Source organism: Rhopalosiphum maidis, chromosome 3 (genome assembly GCF_003676215.2).
Source record: "Rhopalosiphum maidis isolate BTI-1 chromosome 3, ASM367621v3, whole genome shotgun sequence".
Taxonomy (NCBI): Eukaryota; Metazoa; Arthropoda; class Insecta; order Hemiptera; family Aphididae; genus Rhopalosiphum; species Rhopalosiphum maidis.
Window position 1 is genome coordinate 44,936,882 of NC_040879.1, and position 18,841 is coordinate 44,955,722.

The 18,841-nt window shown below is 33.5% G+C and overlaps 1 protein-coding gene across 4 annotated transcripts in view; it reads left to right on the plus strand.

Moving 5' to 3' along the window:
* LOC113558793 (atherin-like) overlaps positions 1 to 18,841 on the plus strand; it is a 141,407-nt gene that overhangs the window by 13,498 nt on the left and 109,068 nt on the right. For 3 of the 4 annotated variants that reach the window (XM_026964339.1, XM_026964341.1, XM_026964340.1), the window contains one exon: positions 804 to 2,637. The exons of the other annotated variant lie outside the window; for it this stretch is intronic. In XM_026964339.1, the coding sequence (XP_026820140.1) occupies positions 1,153 to 2,424 (1,272 nt within the window). In that variant the 5' untranslated portion in view covers positions 804 to 1,152 and the 3' untranslated portion in view covers positions 2,425 to 2,637. Of the gene's footprint in view, positions 1 to 803; positions 2,638 to 18,841 lie in introns of those variants that run through there. 4 annotated transcript variants of the gene reach the window in all.

An 18,841-nucleotide genomic window follows, 5' to 3' on the forward strand; every position in this document is an offset into this window, starting at 1 on the left:
TTATCAATAACTGTTGGATGCTGCGTCACTGCAGTATATTTATTATAATATTCTATGTGCGCGTGTGTGGAAAGATTCAAAGATATATATTATGTTTATTATCGTTTAGTATTAACGTTACAACTATAGGTACATAACAAACGGTTGTCTAAGACAACTTGTCTCAAGTCTCAACGACCTCGTTTCATACACCGGGGACAGAAGAAAGGGGAAAACGACTGACATTTTTTTTTGATTACTTCTGTTTTCGAAAAACCCTGTTTTCGCTATTCATTAAAAAAAAAAAAAAAAAAAAATTACTTTAAAAATATTCAATAGAAAAATGATGTTAAAAAAAATTCAAAAAATGTGTTTTAATACGACTGATATTTCAAAGTAAATAGGTAATAACAATATTTAAACGTGACGCCGTACACACTTTATGCGCACGGGTAACATGAGCTGTGGGTACATAATAATATAATATGTTAAATACACCTAAAAATGTGAATATGTTATATGTGACATAGTATCTCTACGTATGCGATTATATCGTCAATTATTTTGATAATAATAGAAAATAACAATTTTCGCGGAGCATGTGGCTGATGCCAACGGTACTATTTTAATGCAATGGCGCTTATATGTGTATATATATATATATGTGTGTATAATATTATTATACTTAAATAGTAATAAGACCGGCGTGCCAGGTCACGAACGGTGTACAAAAAAAAAAAAAATTACAAAATAAGAAATCGATAAATGATAATAATATTATATATTATAGAAAACATGTTTGGTTTTGTTTTTTTTGCCGACAGATATTGGCTGTGACTCGAAACCGACTTCCCTCCCCCCACCCCCGGCACTGGCAGCAAGCACGTCGCAGGTAGTACCCTGCACACACACACACACACACACCTAACACACCTAACACACGCCTAACACACACGCACACGCACATGCACACCTAAACGAATATTATATGCACATTGTACACGGGTGCACTGTATAGAGAGTCGCCACCGCAGAGCGCAACACAGCACTGCAGCACACCGGCACAACCGACGTGACTACCACACCACGTCGGCGATGCGCTACCGGAGACGCGCGGGCGTGACGTCCGCGACGCGCTACAGCTGCGCCGGGCCGCCGTGACTCTCGCCAAACATGGCCAAAGACAAGAAACCGGAGAAAAACAACGGATCGAAAAAAGGAACGGTCACCTGCGAACGGACGTACGTGTCGGACAGGTGTTCGCGAACCGCCGGCCAGGAAACGCGACGATCGCCGCCCAGCAGCCCGGCAACGATACGAGTGCTGGACCTGCCGTGCAGACACCAGCGACGGGGCGCCGTGCGCGACAAGAGGACCGCGGTGTCGCTCGACAAGCCCCGCCCGGCGCACCAGCGCGCCGACAACGCGTACGTGGAGACGCCGTTCGTCGACGGCGCCGTGTCGCTGCAGCTCCAGCAGGGGCCCTCGACCGCGTCCTGCTCGTCCGCGCTGTACCGCCCGCCGCCGTACTCCGCCGTCGCGGCGCACAACGGCCGTCCGCTGGGCAACACTTGCGCCGCGGACGGCGGCCGCGCCGACCTGCCGGTCATCGAGTTCGCCGCGGACATGAGATCGTCGGCCGAACCGCCGCCCAGGCCCGGCGAGGGCATCATCGACGAGTTTCCGGCGTACGTGCCGTGGAAGGCCGAACAACAGCGGGCGCCGCAACCGGAGGCGCCGGCGTGCAACGTGTGCCACAAGTGCCGGTGCGCCACGTGCCAGAAGCTGTGCAAGTATCCGGGCATGCGCGTGTGCGGCGTGCTGGACGTTCAGTCGCGGTGCGACGAGGCGTGCGTCGAGACGACCACGGTGTGCGTGCCGTGCGTCCGGAAGACGGCCAGATGTCCGGCCGCCGACGCCGCCAGGGCCCGGGCCGCGGCCGCCGCAGCCGCAGCCGCCGCCGGCGCCGACGATAACGCTGACGCCGACGCGGCCGCCGACAAATCGGCCGACGGCGGCGACGGCGACGACGACGACGACGACGACGACGGCGACGACGACGACGGCGACGACCGGCCGGCCGCGGCCGCGGTGGACGCGCGCGCCGCGCCGCCCAAGTGCCGGTTGCGCTGGCTGCTGTGCTGCCTGTGCTGCCCGTGCCCGTGCTGTTCGGTGGACGACGTGGTCGAGTGTTCGGCCGGATGTCGCGGCAACGTCAACGTGTCCGGTTGCGAGTGCGTCGACTGGGAGGCGCTGAGGCGGAACAACCGGCGCCGGGTGAACGCCGCCGCTGCAGCCGTGGCCGCGGCCAGAGACCGCCGCCGGTGCCGCGACAACCACTATTACATCACGGCGCTGCCTCATTTGGCTGCCAACAACGCCGCAGCCGCCGCCGACAAGTCCGCCGAGAAGAAAAGCAGATTGCGAAATTTCCTACGTTTTTAGTCGACGACTAATAACATGATTGTGCGCACGCGCGGCCGCGTGTACCAGACGATTTAATATGTATATGACATTACTGTCCGCGTCGAATGCTCCGGCAAGTACAGGCGTATTCGTTTATATATATATATTGTTCCGTGTATATTGTATGTACATATATATATATATAGTACGATAAGTATTTTTTCCTATACATTATGGTAATGATATTATTATTATTATTGTTAGTTAGTTAGTTAGTTTTAATAATATATAGTTGTCAGGGCTTGAAATCGATTTTAAATATTGATAATCGAATATTTTAACGGTATTCAATATTTATATCGAAATGAAAAAAAAAATCAACACTAAAAATTCATACCAAACCGTGATTATTATATTTTTGTTTACAAATCATTTAGAAATCAAAAAAATTAATTACAATAAATTAAAAACTATAGCCGACACCAAGTGGATTTCTACGATAATTTTCTAGGCCGCGCGTATGGAACCGCGTCAACGACGATCTCACAAGTACGGCTCGTAGGTAGGTAGATATCAAAATTAAAACCCTAAAAATTTAACCGATACCTAACCTCTTTTAAATGGGAAAAAAATCAAAAAAAAAAAAAAAAATCATATTAAACCGATAGGGCGCAACAATATATTTTACGTTATATAAATAAAATCACTTAAGATCTAATGCTTATCGGTGTGCAAAAATTAAATTAAAATTTCATTTCGATTTCAAGCCCTGGAACTATGGTATTACAGTAGTGGTAATAGTTAAATTATTTTAGTCATCATAAATCACTATCTAAAGTTGTTAATATTAGTCTGTTTTTCAAACATGCAGATACGGTTTTCAGCTGCAATTAACAACTACTTATCAATTCTTCTCCGTTACTTTCTCATCGGTTTACCTATATATTCGTGCGGATTGCATCCCTGGACCATTATTCGGAATATATAGTACGCAAGCACCATCGCAAAACTGATCCAAACAATCCATCTTCGTTTGTCTCTGTATACACGTACGGACGATCCATTCATTTCTACTTTTCCACTCAGTAATTTCGTCTGATGTTTTCTCCCTTCTTCATTTGCAGGTCACCCCATATCTGTCCTAATTTTCTCAAACACACTTAAGTGGCACTATGTCTCAAAAGTTTCTGTTCTACATTTTCTTTTTTTACTCAATTTACAGTGCAATCTTCCACTTTTCGAAGACATTGATAATGCCCTAAAAGTATATACATACAGCGTTAACCTGTCATTGCATCGCTAGACGTGTCATCGTCGCAAAAGCCAATACACATTTAAGAGTAAGTTCGTTTCACGTTTTTCTTTTAACTATTTCCGAGTAGTCTAAACGCGCCTGTTCAAACGTGATAGTTTAGTGTGTAGTATGAACAGGTATTAGAATTTTATTATATATTATTTTGATTTTCGAAAATGCGTTAAAATTTCTAAATTATTGTATAAGTCGATAACATGATTTGTTTATCCAGCTTTGAATAAGCATACCTAATATTATGTTGTGTTGTAGTAATAACGAACTATTCGTGTACGTCTGAGTATCTAAACTTAATTATTAGTCTTTTAACATAATATAGATTATAGGTAAGTTACTTAGTTTTATTCCTTGTATTATACATACTATTATTATTATATATTATGATATCGTATCACTTTGCATCTAATGCAAATAAAAAAAAAAAAAAATAGCATATACATATCCATTGTATATTATATGGGACGCACAACATTATTACGACAATATAGTTTATCATACCCTTTTTTTTTTTTATTTTAATGCCCGTTGTCACGAACATCGACAAGAGCGTCTTTATATTGTGCTAAATAATTTTTTTTTCAATATAATTTAATTATTTAATAATTTCAGTGATATAATTTATTTACTATGGTGTGTTATAGTCATTTATCTCATGCATATAAATGTTATGATGCAAATCATCATTTCATATTATAACCTGACTATAAAATTACCTTTATCATAATATTATTAAGTGTAAATAGTTTTATTATATATCTATTAACTTTTTATTCCTCGTGTTATTATGATAAACGATAGGGATCTACCGGGAAAAGAAGGCGGAACCTATTTGTAAATAACAATTAAGAACGTTAACATTTATAATAATAGATAAAATATTTACCAAATATACTCAAATATAATCAAGTACAAAAAAATACATAAATAATAATAATAATATTACCCTATATTATTGTAATTTATTGTGTGTGGTTCTGTATGAAATTTCAAAAAAAAAAAATATATATATAATTGTCGTTTTAAGCTTATTATTATATTATAACGTTATACGTAAAACATTAAAATTACGCGTACGCCCACGCGGGCAATGTTTGTTTTTTGATAATATCGAATTATGTGTATAATCATATTATTATTATTATTATTATTATTATTATTACTATTAATATTATTATAATATGTTATTATTAATTATTATTAGTATCTTAAGAATCGTTATTTTTGACGTCTGTCGTCGGGTCAGACAATTATTTCCCCGCGTACGCGCGATTTGTCGAAACTCGCATTTATAAAATCGTTTTCCCCTCGGCGGTAAGAAACCTCATCGGCGACCATATTATTAAACTATACCGTTGTGATATTGACACACCCGCGGTTGTCGTCGCCTCGAAAAACGGATCGCACGAAATACGGTACATTTCATAATATTGTAATAACCGTCGTCGTACGTTCTGACGGAAAATGCAAACAATTTGATTGGTTTCAATCATAAATCGTACGATTCGCGTAACACGGTCGTCGTATACGATACACGGAACCGGCGGGATTCGCGGGCCAGTCGGAAAATCGCCGTCTCCTCCGACAGACAACCGTCGCGCCGAAATACCTACTTCCGGTATTGTATAGTGTCGTCCTCCGCGATTAATACGTATTACGATATCGTTCGCTACCGACCGTCAAATCATATAAAATACAACGGGCGGCGTCGCATCATATTTTATCGTTTCGCCCACGCGCGTAGGCTTCGCGTATATTGTAAAAAAAACGTCGTTCGAACGGAGTGTGTACCTAATAACAATATTATTATAGAACGGTTGTGCCGGCGCGGCGACCGCGAGTTCTCGGCGCCGATAATACTATACCAATACAATGATAATAATAATAATGACATTATAACGGTTTTTTAGCAACGCGTTTCGCTATACACACGAGATAATACGGCGCGAAATATCGAACAATTTATAATAACGACGAATACCGCACCCGTAGGTGCATATACTTATATACGGATATTTATATACGATACTGTTCCGATCGGAACGGGCGACCGGTAAGTACTGTTTTATTCCTTCGTCTCGGCGTGTGCGCGGTCGTTCTCTCTCTCTCTCTCTCTCTCTATCTATCTATTTCCTCCCGACTCGACAAATCTCCGTACCGCAAATCTTTATACGGATTAATATAATATAATTATTATGAAAAAAAAAATATTATTATACATGTTACATTGGATGTTTTTAAATGTTATTCACGCATTGTACATATACCTATTACGAGTCTTTACATATATATTATTATTTTTATTATTATTATTATTATTATTACTATTATTATTATTAATAATTATTATGGACGTGTTATTCTATTCGAGAGAAATATTTTATAGGAAGATCATATTATTATTTTAAACACAAATAATATTAATGTCATTTATGTGTTATATTTATTGTATGAATTTCTACACCAAGAGCATGTGCACACACGTCGATGGATCGTTCGAGTTCGTCATTATAATAATATATATAGGTATATTATGCCTATACTCACCTACGTACCGTATAATAAACAACCGTTGAACAAAGCTCAGTGGAAATGTAATAAACATGTTTTACAGGTCCGTCCTATATAAAAATTGTATTAAACTAGCTCGTGTATCGTTAGATTACAAAATATATTTATTTACACACAGTATTCACTAATCTCATATTGCGATAGAATTTTATTGAAAAAAAAAATGTCATCGACCGTCAAGTGCTTGGTCTCAATTCACATTAAACGGCGATGCGCATGCTTGCGGTGTTGGTTCGTGTTATTTATGATGATAATATAATATTATAATAAATTGTTGTGATTAAAATATATTTGAATTTTCAGCTGTGTTTATTATGTAATGTTATTATAAGTATAAGAATTAAACGTAATGATTTCTCAAAAACCTAACTATAGGTAACTATTATTATATAATATGTCACGATCAATGGATTTTTTTTTTCAATTTCCCTATTAATTATTATAATTTTTTAAGTCTCTCAAATATCAAAATATAATAATATGTTTCTAAGACTAAGTATCGGCATTGGTTAGCACCGGATTGTAAGCACCGGTCTATATTTATTACTGGCTACTGCTGATCTATCTCTAGTCATAAATATTATTCAAAATATCGATACAAATATCATTTTTACTACTTGGAATGTTTTTATTTCATATAAAATATTTTTTTTTGTATAATTTAAGTTTTATATAATTTTTGAAGTGTCATAAACCTATTATACACGTTTTTTTTTTTTCATCATTAATTTATATACACAAAATTATAACGTTCTCTCTTTCTCATTCACTCTCTCACACACACATACACACTCTAATTTCTCTCTGCTCGATATATTAAGTATACTCATGTTCAATTCATTTTAAACTATAATCAATTATTGCGAGAAAAAAAATATGTAATTATATACTTAATGTTATCGAATCGAAATAATGTGTTGATGTTTTTGTACTTGAATCTCTCCCGAAAATTCATTCAAACAAAATTTCAGCAGCAGTAAACCACGCACTCACACACACGGCCGCCGTACGATATTATCGTCGTGTACGTGCACAATCACAATGTCATATACACACGGCGTGGTATCGACAACATGCGAACTGCTTATATACGTAGCACGACTACCCACAACCGTGTAGGCAGGCATATTACATTGTCATCGTACTATTATTATCAACTGCGATGATAATAATAACAGTATATATACGACGACGACGACGACTACGACGACGACGCACACGACCCGACACGGAGCCGTATTATACACATAGGGTACACATTTTGTATATTATTGCCTATACCTAAGACCACGTCGTCGGTAGGTATACACATATACGACAACGGGCAACTCGTGTCCTGCATTACGATACGGTATAATAATATGTTATTATAATAATATACGCGTCGCGTACGACGGCCACCCGCCTTCGTCTTTATCGCATACAAATAGGCACGGGGCGACCCGCGGCATCTAGCTCGCGACAAGACGAATGGTCACGACGAATTGATTATCATAATACGCGATTCCGTGTAGTTTCGTTCTCGGATACCTGTATCTATACCAGATACCGAGTTCACGCAGCCACCAGTCGTGGTGCGTATAGGCACTATAGGTATCTCCTATACGTGTACATATACGTAATAAATCTAATAATATTATACCGTGTATAATTGCAGTGCAGCCCGCCTAGAGAGGAGGGTTGTGCGAGCTCTACTATAACTGGTGTGTGATGGGTTCTTACTGAAAAATTCAACAATATTCAGGTTTATGTGGAGGTAAATGGTAAACCCGAACAAAATGTATATCCGAAACTCCGGAATAATAAAAAATAAATAAATAAGAACACCAGAGAGAACTATATAAATGAATAATAAAAATCATATATAATAATGAACAACGTTATTATGTCGGAGAAGACACGAAATATATAAAACCATATCTATTAGGTATCATTTTACTTCTGTTAGACATCCCGAAAGCTATATTGAAAATATTATTTATTATTTCCAGTGGTAAACACTGAAAGAAAAAAAATGCATTTAATATTATACAAAATTATTTACGAACACATCAGGACTAGAAGAAACACACAAAGTAGTCAGTAAAAGTCGAAAAATAAGAAAATAAGTATTTTTCGTTAATTATATTAGAATATACAAATTAATTTATGAACCGATACAGATGCGATACACACAAGACTTAGAAATATAGATTTCAAAACAAGAACTCGCGTGTACGAGTATAATGTTTTATACACTTGTAGGAAATACTACCATATGTATGTGGTTCCCTGCTACGTATAGGTACATGAACTTAGTTTCACTCGTACATTGTACACTATAATAACTCAGACATTTTGATCACTACACTACATATCTATCGACTGTACCTATAACAGGTACATTACAGGGGCCTTTTCTTATTTTTGGTTCCAATTCTGTTTCCTGTAATCAATTATTTTATTTAAAACTATTGGTTCCGATTGTGATTTTTGAAAAGTATAAAGGTAAAAGTATAAGGTTAAGGTTCCAATAAAAATCGGTATTAAACCGTAATTTATTTATTTTAAATTAATTTTTTAGTATTTGTTTAAATTGTTAAGCGCACATTAAATACAAACTGATTGAAATAAAATAAAGATATAAACAGACATTTTAATTCTATAAATTCAAGATTCAAAAATAAATGGCTCTCATCAAATATAATCAAAGCACTCCTTGTATATTAACAAAAAAAAAAAAAAAGAAAATATATATATCACGGAAGTAAAAACAAAATTGGTAGTCATTATAAAACCCGAAATTTGTCATTTGTGGTTATTATGAGTTCTTGTTTTGGTTCTGGTTATTTGAAAATATTTGAATTCCGTTCCGGCAAGATTCTGGTATTCAATATTTTAAAAGTTTTTTTCCAAAACCGGTTTTTATAGTTAGGTTTTGGTCCCTGGTCTTTACAAAAACGTCGTCAGCGTTGTCCTGCACGGATTACATGGAGCAACAGTGTGTATACGATATTTTTGAAATTACAATGTACCTTTGCATTAAGTTACCTATACATTACCCGTGTACGTATACTTGCAAGATGGATCAACTTTCAGCTGTTTGCAATGTTAAGATTTGTATAAGCAGCGTGACATAATACGTCATAATATTAACAGGATAAGGAAAAATTGAAGAAAGTCACTTAAGTTGAGCTAACTTAAGAATATCAAATTATAAGTTAGAAGTCAACAGACAATATATTTAACTCTAAAAGTTTATGAAGTAAATATATAGAGAATACAACTCAGTCGAAAAGAAGTTAATATACATATTATGATTGTTTAAATTTCAGTTTTTTTTTTTTAAATAACGACTAAAAATTTTGTTGAAAATGCATCATAGTATTCCTTCTTAATACACTCTTATAATTATAGCTTTAGCAGTAGGTTTAGAAAAGTGTACGTTTAAGTCAACTAAATAATTAAATCGAAGAGCACTTAGATTATCCTTATTTTTTTATAAAATCATTCTATACAACATAAGTAAAACAAAAAAAAAAAACAAATTAACTAATTAATTTTTGACTATATATACACATTACAGATAGGTATAATGTATAATATGTTATGACTTTCCATATTGTTTTTCTTTTAATTAACTGATGGAAAACACTTAAGTATTTCAATGGACACTGCTAACTACGAGTATGACGACTGAGTTAAAAATTAAAAAACAAAAAAAAAATTGACTTTAATGTTTAACAAATTAATGCCAACTTCATATACGTCGTATAATGTGTACAATATTATGGCATAATAGGTATCATAAGACTATAAAGCACGATGATTCGACATGCGTATATAGTAGGAAAAGTCGGTTTTCACGCTGCTATTCGGCCTCGGATTCAGAATTTTAATCCGTCTAGTTGCCGGTAATTGTTATTTATTATTTATTATTATTATTACATCGTTGTGGTATCGCGACGACGACCGAGACGACGACGAATGGGCCGATCACTGACCTCCGACCACAGAACAACGGGACGACGAGTTGCACACACACACACACACACATTACGTTTTATGTGTAGCCACAGATACTTATCTACACCGCGAACAGCCATCGCAGGTATATTATATTATTTATATTTTATATAACATACCGATAATACAATTTTTTCATACTACGCGACAATAATCAGGGCTCGGAAACTACTCGCAGTCGGCTTCCCGACCAATCCCCGTACGCATATATAGTGCATAATACACTTATACAAGTCATGTATACCTGGAACTATAACGGCAAAATATTTCTCTTCAGATAATAATATTATATTATTATTATGATATTACGTATTAAATATCTGCGTACATAATAACATATTATATTATAATAATATCGCAAACGCGTTCAAAGTTTTATCACTTTGCACGTACCTCTACCTAATACCTATATGCGTCTTGATTTTTTCGTATTTTTTTTTTTTTTTTTTTTTTGTTTTCGCTATCGATGCACATATTTGAATATTTGATTAAATAATATAATATCACTTATCACCGAGAACATTTCTGAGAACTTACTGCATGCATGTTGTCCTAATATACGCGTTTATTAATCTCAAATACATTATTTTAACAATATAATGTAATCAAGTAAATTAAATTAACGGGCAACGACCGATATAATATTATTATTACCTATCTACAGTTAGCTTACCTAGATCGTTAATCTCTATCAAATATGCGTAAAACAAAATTATTACGATTATGCTGAACTGCGGTGGTTCAAATAGCCAAATCGACTATGAGAAGACGCCATCGTACACCCATAAATTGTTCGTAAAAACCGTTTAGCGTGAACGCGAAAAACAACTAAATATTATATTATGATAGTTGAGAAACTAAATTTGCACACCATACAGAAAACACACGAATTATTTATCGAAGCGTTTTCATTGTTTTGTCATATCATTAATTTGAAAAAAGTTTTTTAAGTTTGAACAACATAAAAATAACGGATTTTAAAACAATAAAACTTTTTGTATAAACTATATTGAATAAAATAAAAACGATACGGTACAGAAAATATTGTGAAAACATTTAGATTCTCTACTATGACTGTAGATTTTTCCCACGAAACCGTTTTTCTATAATATAATATCATATCGTAATTACGCAAAAATCGTACTGACATGGAACCCCACTTGTAAGTTAAATAAAATTATTAGGCATGAAAATACGATTTAAGGTTCAAAATGTTCTCAAAATTGCTCTCAAATTTCGTGTATCTAAGATCTAATCCTCCAAAAAATGGAAGTGGCAGTCCGTTACTTAAATATATTTTTTGTACACGTAGTTTTTTTACCACCAGTATTATGCATAATGTATAGTATATGTAGAAGTGAATTAAATTATAGTTTTGACCAATCGTTATAAATAAACGCCTAACACTAAATTAAATACAAAATAATTTTATAAATATTTTAAATCACATTTTACCAATAATAGGTAAAATAAACAAAAAAGTACAATTTAAAAATATAATAGAAACATAAAATACTTTACACAAATCTTAATTCAATTGTAAGTAACCCCATGTGTAAATAATATTTAAAAAACAAAATACAATTTTTTTATTATTATCGCATTATATAAAATATTATATAGGTAGTATATTAGGTTTTGTTAATTTTGGAGGTAATCTATGAAAATATGAAAAACGTATGAAAGTGTTTGAAATAAACAAGCTCTTATCCAAATCAGAACTGAATGTATATAATATGCGCTAGCAGTAGTGTTAAGCAAATGTTCATAAAACTCAATCCTATTCTACAGAGTACAAAACTCACATTTAAACTCATATATACCTAAGTATCGCATTAAATTAATTTTATAATAACGTTGGATAGTAATTAGATAAACTGCATTGGTCGGAATTGCATAATATTCAGCCCGCATTAAACATTTTTTGGCGCCACTGCCGATCATCCGACTATTAAAATCCATCTCAATCGATCCGGGCTCGACGGTCATGGTGATATTACCTATATAGACACCCGTGACGGCAATATAGACACAATATAATATAATAGTATAACGTGTAAGTTCAATGATATAGTTATATAATTATAGTTCGTTACGAATACGGACGTAGCTGGTATATGTTATAATAATATTAGGTGCCTTAAGTACCGATGAAACGGATTTAAAGTGATATTCAATAGTTATTAATGTTATGTTATGTAATTGATTGCAATAAAAAAAAACGATGATTTATTTATTTTTTCGCAAAGTACTCATAATTATTTAAATTGCATTTTCCAACGTATATATTATATTATATAATATATAATTAATAATAAGTTATGTCGTTTTACCGGCAATCCACATATAGGTACTCGCATCCGCGAGAGTGTGCATCACGGCCGACAGTTTTACAAAGGTAATAATTCGTCTTTCCGTAATGCGCACGCTACATTCGACCCGGCCGTTGCGCGGGGTCGTCCGTAACATGAGAATATGCGTTTCGAATTTAAATTCGTCATGATTAGGCGGCGACGACTTCCGGCAAGCACATTTGCGATGAACCGTTGCCGGACTTGGCTGCCAACAGTGCAGCCACGACTCGATGAAACGGCGAAAGTCGCGGCTCTTATACGTATGGCCTTTATCCGCGGGCCGGATCTGTCGTGCTGATGGTGTTCACGTCTCGATCACATTTTTTATGAACATTATTTTGTACGAAATTTAAATAATTAATTCAACCGTTTTTGTTTAAATTAAGTTTTTTATGTTCTGGCGGTTTACATAGTATCGCAATGTTAATATTCAAGCAATAAACAGTCGATACGACATTACTATATATTATTATCTTATTTTATACATTTATTTCATACAAATCTTTATTCTTTCATACGCATTTTAATATAATATATATGTATATATATATAATATGTAAAACGCGCGCATAACTGCATAAGTCACGCACGTTTTTGAAAATTTTTGGACTATACCTACACAACAATAACTGTACATGATACACAAATTGTAAAAACGATATAATATCTCGGAACGTTTTTCTTATCGTATTATTATATCTATACCATTGTAAAATTGACGTACGAGTTTTTCTAAAATGTGTTTTTTTTTTCAATATTATAATAATCAGCACCCAGGTATCTAAAATTAGCTCTAAAAACCGCCGTTATCAAAAATGATGTATGGCCCTCGTTATCTTGTTATGCACGAGAGAGACGGAGATAAAAAAAAATAAAAAAAAAAAACTCCAGCATGCCCGACCCTCCTCTGAACATCATGTTCAGTGAATTTCAGCTTATAGACTCTTTCGTGTGGCAAGGGAAACTCTTAACTCTATACATCATGTTGACGCGTATATAATGCATCTACGGTGCTATTTTCGGTGGAAATCGACCGCCGGTGCCGCCAGTGCAGCGCAAGCAGGAAGCGATATTTCCGTTCGTCGTGGTTTTTGATTCATCGATAATAAATGTTTACCACGTTTTGCGTGTGCGGACGCAGACCGGAAACGATCTATGGTATTTTTACACAAACACCCGCAGCGTCGAAGTGGGTGTTTTGCGGACTGGCCTGGATTGTATTTTTGAAATTGCCATATAATAAACGCCAATGTTAAGACATAATTTAGAAACAAATAATATAATATTACACGTTTTACATTTAATACATTTTTAAAGTGATTGACGTACTTAGATAAGTTACACGCGCTTCTGAGATCGTCATAACACTAATATTGAGTAATAATATTATCGACGTGGATATTAATTGACATAATATTTTAATTAAATGTCAAATTATCATAACAAGTATTTTATTATTTATTTATTCAAATATCAATTATTAATATAATATTTAACTTAAGCGTTATCGATACAATAATAAATCTATTAAATTAACTGCAGATCTAAAAAAATCTAAGTATTATCGATAATTACCTATATCAAACTACTTGAAACGAGCTCAATAGTATTTTTTAGTTTCTAAATCTATGTCGAAGCATATTTGTAATTATTATTATTATTATTTTATTTTTAACTCAAGATAGTAAAATATTTTAATTGTCATAATATTACAACACACATAAGTTGTACTGTAAAGAATAAACATTTCCTATTTCAAACATTTTTATTTTTATTTTTTAAAGTAGCTATTGAAAATATAATTCTTATTACCTTATTAATTTATTACTTCTATCGGTCTTCTAACATAGAAAATATAGTAAAAACATTAACTATATAAATTAAATTTATTTATAATACTTCTTTTTTTTACATTTTAAAACTTAATATTTATTACTTTTCAAACATACCTAGTTAAATAGAATAAAAATACTATTAATATTATTGCATATGCAATAATCAGTTATTTAATAAGCTGTTCATGATAAAAATAATCAATTAAATATTATTTATATTTTAACAATTAGTATATATTTCATTAATAACTTATACGTAAAAACATATTTTAGATTCCGAACGGAGTGATGAATGTATTGATTTTACAACGATGTGTGTTTTTTTTTTATTTTTTTATTTTTTTTTTTTGTGTGTCTGTCATCACGTTTTGGAGTAGTAATAATGTTTCGATTTTTGACTTCAGCCCCTCTTTGAAAAGGAAAATTCATCTAGTTGGTACTTTGAGGGGTCACAAGTAAAAAATTTCCAGTAGTTTTCAAAAGCATCGGGAAAAACCCTGAAAAATTACGGAAAAACAAGAATTTTTACGCATAACCACTTTTTGACAAAATCGATTTTTTGATTTTGCTGTAACTCAAAAACGAATCATTGTAAATACTTGAAATTTACACCAAATGTTTATATTATGGTTATCTATTAACGATTAAATTTCCAAAGTATTCAGAAAATTTTTAAGCTACTTATAGACAATTGAAATTTTCGACTTTTTTAAGTTATTTTTCTTAAAATGCCGATAAAAAAAAATTTGGCTATTCAAAAAATCTTTAAAATTTAATACAAGGTTTATTATTAGTTTAACTTATCGTAGTAAAAAATAATCAAAAATCGTTAATCACAATTTTTGTTTTTAAGTGTTTAAAGTTCAAATATTTACGAAATATATCAAAATCGCGAAAATTTGCAAGGAATTTTAAAGTTGAAAATTAATAAAATTTTTATAATTCATACCTAAGGTTAAAAAACCCAATACAGGGTTATCCATAAGTTTTTCTTCAAGTAACTGTAAAAAAAAATTCCAGCGTCAATATGGAAAAAATGTTATAAGCGCATGAAATGAAAATTTTTTTCGAAATCATGTAAAATAATGATATATTACAATTTAAATAGAGGTAATAATATAATATATCCTACTAATTATCGTTGACTGACAAATCATCTCCGTTCAGAATCGTTTTTCGTACACAATGATATCCGTCATTGCATTCAAATTTAACACATCCACTACAGTGACCAGTGACCTACTCTCTATCTCAACTATACAGCAGAGCGATACCCACTCGCCCACTTTTTTTTTTTTTAATACTGTAAATTTCGTATTATCAACACTCGCGATGAAGACGTACCTATTATTCAAAAATAAATTAAAAACTGGCAATATATTTTTATTTAAACTAAAACCCACGTGTAGCACTAGCACATTATTGTGACAAGTGATAACATATTTTAGCAACTATTAATCACTGTTTATAGTCACCTAAATACATCTTATATGTACACGTCGACATAATTCAAAATTGTTGTCGTAACTATATTATTGACTTAATTTTCATTGCGGACCAAAAACGTTCCATTAAAATTTTTTGTCGGTCTTATTTACAATTATTTTTTATATTATATTGATTAATTTTTCAGGAGAAATCATCATCGTTTCAATAATATTTATTTTTATTTCTTATTAACATTAATTTAATATTAATAACAATAGTAATAAAAAATAATGTGGTATCAACTACGTATTATTATTATTATTAATATATATTAATATTATTTGACTATCACAATTCACAAGCAAAAAAGTTACTTTTGTCTATTATTTCCCGATTTCATCAAAATGATGGAGTTAATCTAACGTCGAATTTTAATAGCAGATTTCACTGGAGTACCTATAGATCTCCAATTGATGTGATGATAATGTTTAATAATGTGTTAAATCAAATTATTGTAAAAACCTCAAAACCGAGTTTTTGGCGTTTCGACAGTTTTGAATAAGGACGACTTTACTATAATGGTAAAATCATCATAGTATTATTGTTTAAACTATATGTTAATGTTGCAGAAACAGGGAGTTTCAAGCCCACCTCCAATCAAACCAGCACGTGCAGTCGGAACCCTAGCTTGACTGATATATTATCATACGGGTTCGACGTCACTGCGGTGTTGGCGTGCGGTGCGTGGGCACCGGAAAATTTACTCTAACCAGCGTAGCATGTTACGCCTAAATTATACCGGTGTTTCTATAACATATTATCCTTTACTCGTACAGGGTGATTATTTTTAATTTTATTTACAATGACCTATAAGTTATGTGTTTGTGACCGATATTAGAAAATATTTACTCGTTTGAATATCGATTTTTTACACATTGAAATTCTCAGAAATAATTAGTGCTTTGGAATATGTAACAATAAAAATGTATGCTATTATTTAATAATTAAAAACTTTAAAATCGAATAAAAACTTTTAAAAAAACATTTTTACATTTTACTCGAGTATTGAATAATAATAAAAATAAAAAAAAATTCAATAGCGTTTTTGCGTTTCCGAAATGATAATTGCTAAAAGATAATCGCCTTTATTGCAAATCCTACAGAAATATCGAGCAGCCCGACGAGCGAGTGAACATAGCGGATCCACTTCGTTCTGTTTCCAGATTTACGTGAACAAACGGATCGCTCCAATAAGCTGTGACTATATTATTATTTCAGGGACATTATTAATTGTGAGGTGCAAGCGTGTATGCTTGCAATCTGCTCTTCACACTTTACAGATTTGTTGATGAAAATTTATGACGTTTTTTAAAATAAAAATATTAAAATTTTTATGGTTTTTATTATTTTTTTTTAATTCTCCTTATCTACTTTACACAGTACTTGAACATTACCAGTACTTAAATTATATTACTGATTCCATTTAATGGAAATATTAAATATCTTAGTGCACCGTCACTACATTTTTCAAAAACGTTTGTTGGTTATTGAAATTTCATATTGCTGTTTAAATGCTTATTATTTGAAAATATGATAATGTTTTGCGATCGAACTGAGGCCAGTATGCGAAAGGCCATGTAATAATGGTACGTCAAAAAACCACACGATAGTATGGGAAATAAATTTCTTTTTTATATACTGTTGTTTGTGGTGGACATAAATACCTAATACTATTTTTGATTATTATTATTTTTTTTTTTTTTGTTATAAATTATTACCTATTATTATTGTACATTATTTTTAATGTTTTTATCCTGATCTGCACGATATATACGTCAATAAGCTGTAATCGTCGACATACACCTCGCACGAACATAGATAATTTAAAACTTATAGTGAAGGTATTTTTTTTTTTTACCACTTTATCATTTTGATATAATAGTATTGACATTTTGCACAGTTCTATTTTTAGTCAATAGTGGCATACGTGACTGATCCGTAATAAACACGAGTAGTACGTGAAAAACAAAGTTTTGGGAACCTCTAGTTTAACGCATAATATTATACCTTCACTCTATTATACGCTGATATTATTCTATTTATACACTTAGATATTTAACTACCCGCGATGCCCTGCGATATAATAATATTTTTTACTCCGTCACAAAAATTATATTTCGTGTTTCTCCCCTTCCACGCATTCGTCGTTGACAATGCAGAATAGATTTTCACTGCGAAGCCAAAGTAAATTTTCAAAAAAAAAATGTTATACACCATTCAATTATTTATAAGGTGATTTTTTTCCTGTTTTTGGTGAGCATCTATATGGCTAGAAATATAATATAGAAAAAAGGAAACGCAGTAAAGGTAGGGTAGCTGATGCACGTGCGGGTTTGCGGCCTTTTGCGAGTGTCGGTGTAAGTAATTAACTTCCGATTAGACGATTGTTGTTTAGGTTTATTACCAGTACAACGACTAATCTGGTAGATCATATAAAAACAATACACGATTACCAATAAACTCTTAACGTAAATATCCTTCTCACTATTAAGCTTATTAATTTAATTTAAAAATTACTTCTTTGTAAAACCATCCTATGGAAGGACATAATATGATAATACAGTATCCTGCAAATTGCAGTTATGTGAATTATGGGTTGTGGCGGCTGAAAAATTAAACACTCCAGTCAATTAGGTTCTCTCCGTGTGATTACAAATGGTTTGTTTTAATTTTCAAACTATATACATTTTACGGAATAGATATAAAAGTAAAAACTCTAGAAGAATTGGCAAAACTCCTGTAGTATAGGCCATTAAACTACTATAATATACATTTAATATCTGTTTCCCCTTTTCGGTGGTTAGATAACAGCAATTATATTGTTCAATACCGTCACCAGTGTATCTCGTCCCCTGCAACACCAGACTAACCCCCACCTCCTCACTATTATATAC